This window comes from Polypterus senegalus, chromosome 5 (assembly GCF_016835505.1).
Source record: "Polypterus senegalus isolate Bchr_013 chromosome 5, ASM1683550v1, whole genome shotgun sequence".
Lineage (NCBI taxonomy): Eukaryota > Metazoa > Chordata > Cladistia > Polypteriformes > Polypteridae > Polypterus > Polypterus senegalus.
In genome coordinates this window covers 9,238,473-9,244,472 of record NC_053158.1, presented here as the reverse complement: position 1 = coordinate 9,244,472, position 6,000 = coordinate 9,238,473, and the positions used below count along the sequence as shown (strand labels likewise).

Genomic DNA, 6,000 nt, shown 5'->3' with positions numbered 1-6,000 from the left:
TTTTTCAAACTGTTCCTTCGCATCTAAAAATGAATTGAGTATGGCTTTGGGGTTTCTGAGGCTGTTGTATTCGTCTTTTACTTTGTTGCGTTACAACCTATTCACGTTTTCCCGGCATGCCATTTTGTTTTCCTTCTGGATGCCGCCATTGTGGAGACTAGTTAGCTAAGACGTGCCATTGCTGGAAGGCGATTTCCTGAAGGTCACATGTCATGACGTTTTAAAAAGTCCAACACCACATTTTCCTAATCATTCAAGATATGGGGTCCTAAAAGAAAAAGCCAAAAAAAACATTTGCATCATATCATATTGTTATTTTTTGAACTTCCTAATTACCGCCCTCCGATTACGGTTTACACCTTGTGTTTCTTGGCCCTGTTTTGGCTTGCGATGTCCTGCTCTGTTCTCTGTCTGTGATTCTGGTTACACATCCTGAGCTTCCCAGTTATGATCCCTAATTTCTCTGCACCATCTCTCCATTCCCTTATCTTTAAGATGCTGCAAACAGAAAGCTCTCTACTCTGGCAAACAACAGCAGTCGAATCATCAATTTTCACTTATTCTGGACATTAACTCTTTCAGGACTGATGTCAACGTTTGTCAAAAGGAGGAGTTGACGATGATAATCGACAGTAAACGGTGACAAAACCAACTGTTATGTTTTAGTTGGCCTCTCGTTGCTAGAAGGAAAGTTAGATTCATTGGTTTGACTGAGATGTCCTGCACTCGCGTGAATAGCAAGGCGCAAACAGCAGCCAAAATGGGACTGACATCTGGCGAGAGATCAAAGGGGATGCGTAAAACAAAATAATCCGTGGACGACGTTTTGCCTGTTATTATCTCTGTACTGGACTGACTTATCGGACTCCGATTTTGATACAAGTGATCGAAGACGAATGTGAGGTTCTAGCTTCAGCTGATTGGTCCCCAGCTAGTCGTGGTACTGACAATGTTCGCCAGGGAGGACTGCCACTTAACTTAACTAGATTGCAATGCACTGCGACTATGACCGCCGCTGCTGCTGCCCCAGCCAACGTGAAGACAGCCTGGCACCAAGCCTGCTGCACAATCTTGGCAAACTGGCAGCCACAGCATGCAGCAACAGACGTTTTATGTTGACTTCTGTGTTGAAACCATTGGTTTTTGTTCCCAAGAACGAATGGGGTATCGTTTGGGGCCCCAACTCTTTATCTGCTTGTTTGTGCTTTCTTTGCACACATCATCATCTTCATATTCTATATTGCAGTTTTATCATTTTGTTAACATACTTTCTATCCCTCTGGACCTGCTAATTCAGTTTACTGTGGCAGCTCTGAGTTCAAGGGGCAGAAACCTACTGGAGGTGAGGTGCCATTGTAAGCCGGGGCTCACCCACTCACTCACTCGCTCACTCACGCCAAGCCAATTTAGAGTCGCACGTCTTTGGGATTAGCTACTATGCTACTACAATGTGTTTGTAAATGTTCCTTTTATGAAAAATAATTACATTATTACAGTTTTTGATTTGGAAACATTGCCATATGAATGTTCAATTGTGTTGAAGACTGAAACACATGTGATATCGAGAAAGCTATCAATGAGAACATTCTGGATAGTTACAAAGAACCGACCCAGTCCGAAATAATATCGACAGTAGTAATACTCATGAATTGTACATCGTTAACTCTGCAGTGCGTCTATTCAACAAAACCAAAAGTCACATTACATGTGCAGTGATCCGTTAAATCTACACATTAACAACACACATGCGTATCATAAAAATAGCTTTACATATATTTTACATTCTATACAAGATCAAGATTGCATTTAAATTACGATATCTGCTTGTTGTTCCATTTTTTTCCAAACTCTTTCACAAACTATCACATAACAACTTGTCAGAACATCATTACAGGCTTGACATAAACATAATGGAAACTTGCAAAGACAGTAAATGAAGCAGCGACTCCTGGGTCACTTTTCTATCTCTATAGCGTCTTGTGGAGAGCCAAACGCTCCACCCAAAGCACCACCTGACTTCTTTGTGTCCTTTCCTCTCGTAAACTTTGTGTAACAAAGACGTACCATTGCTTTTTTTTTTTTTTTTGAAAACAACCACAACTTTTGATGTCCAGTACTTCACAACGAAGACAAAAAAACGGGGGGGAAAAAAATTACAAATATATACAGAATTTAGTCATATTTGTAAATAGTTTAGGCATTTGAATGCATATAAATTACAGAATCTGTCAAAGAAAAGACATCTATTTCAAAATATAGCTTTGTTCGGTTGGCTTTCAGTTGTTGCTAATGAAGATTGGCCAGGCGTAGCTGAATCCGTTTACATTCCGGCTCTGCAGGGTTTGTGTGTTTTCAGCCACGTCTTCAGTTCACCACACCTGTCAACACATAACAGAGAAGGTCAGTTCACTCGGGTCATCCATGGACTGGCTGGACCAAGTTTACTCAGTTCAGTGCAAGACAGGGACCAGTGCAGGACAGAGGTGGCCAGTCGTCTGCACGTGAGCCCATTCATATAATGCCAGTTAATGGGATCTGAGGACAACTGGAGTACTCGATACAGGGAGGTCATGCAGACAACCAAAGAAGTTGGGACTTCAATCTAAAACGCTTGGGCTATAGGAGGCGGCAGGATGACCACTATGTCACCCCCGGTCACATTTATTCAGGGCAAAGTTTGTTATTTCACAACCATAAGTTGATCTGCCAGCCACAAAGACAGCATGGAGACCTCTCAGAAATACAGCTTTGAAAAATATGAACACGCGTGATAAACCAGCCTGCAAAGTGTGTGTGCTGACTAATGGAACTAAAATTAATTACATTTTATAAGACGAGAATAACTACCTAGTCATCATTTATTATTGTTACTGTTTTTAGTAGTACTGTAGAATCATCTGTACAGCTGATAATAATAACCTAAATATAAGCCAAAATAGGGTGGCACGGTGGCGCAGTGGGTAGCTCTGCTGCATTACAGTTAGGAGACTCGGGTTCGCTTCCCAGGTCCTCCCTGCATGGAGTTTGCATGTTCTCTCAGTGTCTACGTGGGTTTCCTCCTGCAGGTTAGGTGGATTGGTGATCCAATCGTGTGCTTGGTGTGTGTGTGCCCTGCGATGGACTGGCACTCTGCCTGGTGCCCTTCCTGTGCTGGCTGGGATTGGCTCCAGCAGACCCCCGTGACCTGTGTTAGGAAACAGCGGGTTAGAGAATGACATGACTAAACCAACATAATTAAGCACATACTGTATAATACGTCAGTTGGCAGACAAAGTTTTAAAGTGCAAACATTAACCTAATAATTAATAATATCAGTGCATACCAGCTTTTCAATGCTTTAAGTTACGTGTTAAGTAAGTTATTATTATTTTGCAAAAATGTTTACATTTCTGCTTTGATATAATATTCTATTAAAGTAAAATGATATTATAATTGTCATACAAAAGTCAGTTTACACACAAGTTTCCCTGAGCTATAAAAGTGCATCTTAACTATGAAATTGATATAAATAATAATGCAATTTTTATAAGATAATAATTACATTATTATTATTATTATTATTATTATTATTATTATGCTTATAAAAGCACACAGTAAAATATAATAAATCAGATTGCTCACAAACAAGTGCATACATTAATAACATAATTATTATTAGTAGATTCTTATAATTACATAATAACAAGAATATGTAAAATGTTAACTTTTTATTTTTAAAGCAGACTATAACATAAAATAAATTTGCTTGCATACAAAGGTTTTCAAGAGCATGCATTAACAATTTAGTTAATTTTATTTTATATTAAAAGTGAATGATAGTTATACAGTATACATTAGTATAAAGAATACTCTCATCTATAATAAATCAATTTGCATACAAACTTCTCAAATCTTTAAATTACGTGTTAATTAAGTAATTATTATGATCATTTTATTATAATTTTTACATGTCTCCTATCAAAGAATAATATTCTATAAAAATAAAATATGATTATTATCACATAATTGTAAAATCATGCATTGAAAAACACAAGTCAGTTTGCATACAAATTTCCCAGAGCTTTTAAAGTGCATCTAATCTATGTAATTTATACAAATATTTTATAAGATTATAGTGACTATGTAATTATATTATCATTTTATTTCCTGTACAGGTGGCAATAGTGGAGCGGTTCGCAGCGGGGATGAGAGTCAGCACCTCTAAATCCGAGGCCATTGTTCTCAGCCGGTAAAGGGTGGGATGCTCTCTCTGGGTTGGGAACACAGTACAGCCTCAAGTGGAGGAGTTTAAGTATCTCGGGGTCTTGTTCACGAGTGAGGGAAGAATGGAGCGGGAGGTTGACAGACGAATCGGTGCGGCATCCGCAGTAATGCGGGCTCTGCAACGGTCCGTCGTGGGGAAGAGAGAGCTGAGCCAAAAGGCGAGGCTGTCGATTTACCAGTCGTTCTATGTTCCTACCCTCACCTATGGCCACGAGCTTTGGGTAGTGACCGAAAGAGCAAAATCGCGGATACAAGCGGCAGAAATGAATTTTCTCCACAGGGTGGCCGGACTTTCCCTTAGAGATAGGGTGAGGAGTTCAGTTATCCGGGAGAGACTCGGAGTAGTAGAGTCACTGCTCCTCCGCATTGAGAGGAGTCAGTTCAGGTGGTTTGGGCATCTGGTTAGGATGCCCCCTGGACGCCTCCCTGGGGGTGGGGGTGTTCCGTGCATGTCCTACTGGGAGAAGGCCACGGGGAAGACCCAGGACACGCTGGAGAGATTATATCTCCCGGCTGGCCCTGGAACGCCTTGGGGTCCTCCCAGAGGAGCTGGAGGAGGTGGCCGGAGAGAGGGAGGTCTGGGCTTCCCTGCTTAGGCTGCTGCCCCCGTGACCCGACCTTGGATAAGTGGTGGATAATGGATGGATGGATGGATACCCTGACATATAATAAATCAGTATGCACACAAAAATAAGTGCATACATTAACCATTTAACTAAGGTTATTATTCTAATTATATATTAACATGAGGGAATTGGTAATGCTAAACTGGCCCTAATGTGTGTGTGTGTGTGTGTGTGTGTACCCTGAGATGGACTGGCACCTTGTCCAGGGTTTGCTCCTGCATTGTGTCAGTTTGAATACACATTTTGAAGAGCTTTAAGATTAACTACATAGTAGCTATATGTTAAATTATATATACACATATATATATATATATACTGTATAATTTTAAGTTATCATTTTGATACTTTATTAATCTATGATTGTTTTTTTCACTTAGGAGGAATAATAATAGTATAAAAACCATGCTCACATATAATTAATAATTTTATATAGAAAGCTTATAAACTGCACACATTAACTGTATAATTATAATAATACCACATCATTATAATTACACACCAGGAACAGATAAATATTGCTATATCATTATAAAACTGTTATCTCACCCTTAGAAAATTGACTTGAATCCAGACTACTCAAAGCATCAAGGTATATGTGTTAATTAAGTTATTATTTTATTATAATTATTGTTATTATTAAAGCATTTAGTATTATACTCTGATTTATTCATTCTTTTATTCTGTTTAATGTTTTGTATATCCTGTGTTTAATTGTTTATTGTTCTATGCAGAAACTATGTGTATGATTTTTATTTTAAGCATCTTGAACATTGGAAGGCACTATATAAATACAATTATTATTATTATTATCATTATTATTATTATTATTATTATGCCCACATACAAAAGAGCAATTTGCATACAAAGCTTTTGAAGTGCACACATTAACTGTATAAAGCAATTAAAGCTATAAACATATTATTGTAAATTATTGTAATACTTACATAATATAGTTATATAAGATTATATTATTTTTGCATTGTAAAACATATTCTCACATATAACAAATCAGTTTGCATGCAACATTTTTAACATGCATGCATTGATTATATACTGTAATGATAATATTTCTAATCATAACATTGTACATACCAGAAACAGATCAAATTTT

General features: G+C 38.0%; 1 protein-coding gene across 10 annotated transcripts in view; it reads right to left on the bottom strand.

Moving 5' to 3' along the window:
• Positions 1-1,659: 1,659 nt before the first annotated feature.
• LOC120530126 (RNA-binding Raly-like protein) overlaps positions 1,660-6,000 on the bottom strand; it is a 1,108,526-nt gene continuing 1,104,185 nt past the window's right edge. For all 10 annotated transcript variants that reach the window (XM_039754308.1, XM_039754312.1, XM_039754309.1 and 7 more), the window contains one exon: positions 1,660-2,378. In XM_039754308.1, the coding sequence (XP_039610242.1) occupies positions 2,365-2,378 (14 nt within the window). In that variant the 3' untranslated portion in view covers positions 1,660-2,364. The remainder of the gene's footprint in view (positions 2,379-6,000) is intronic.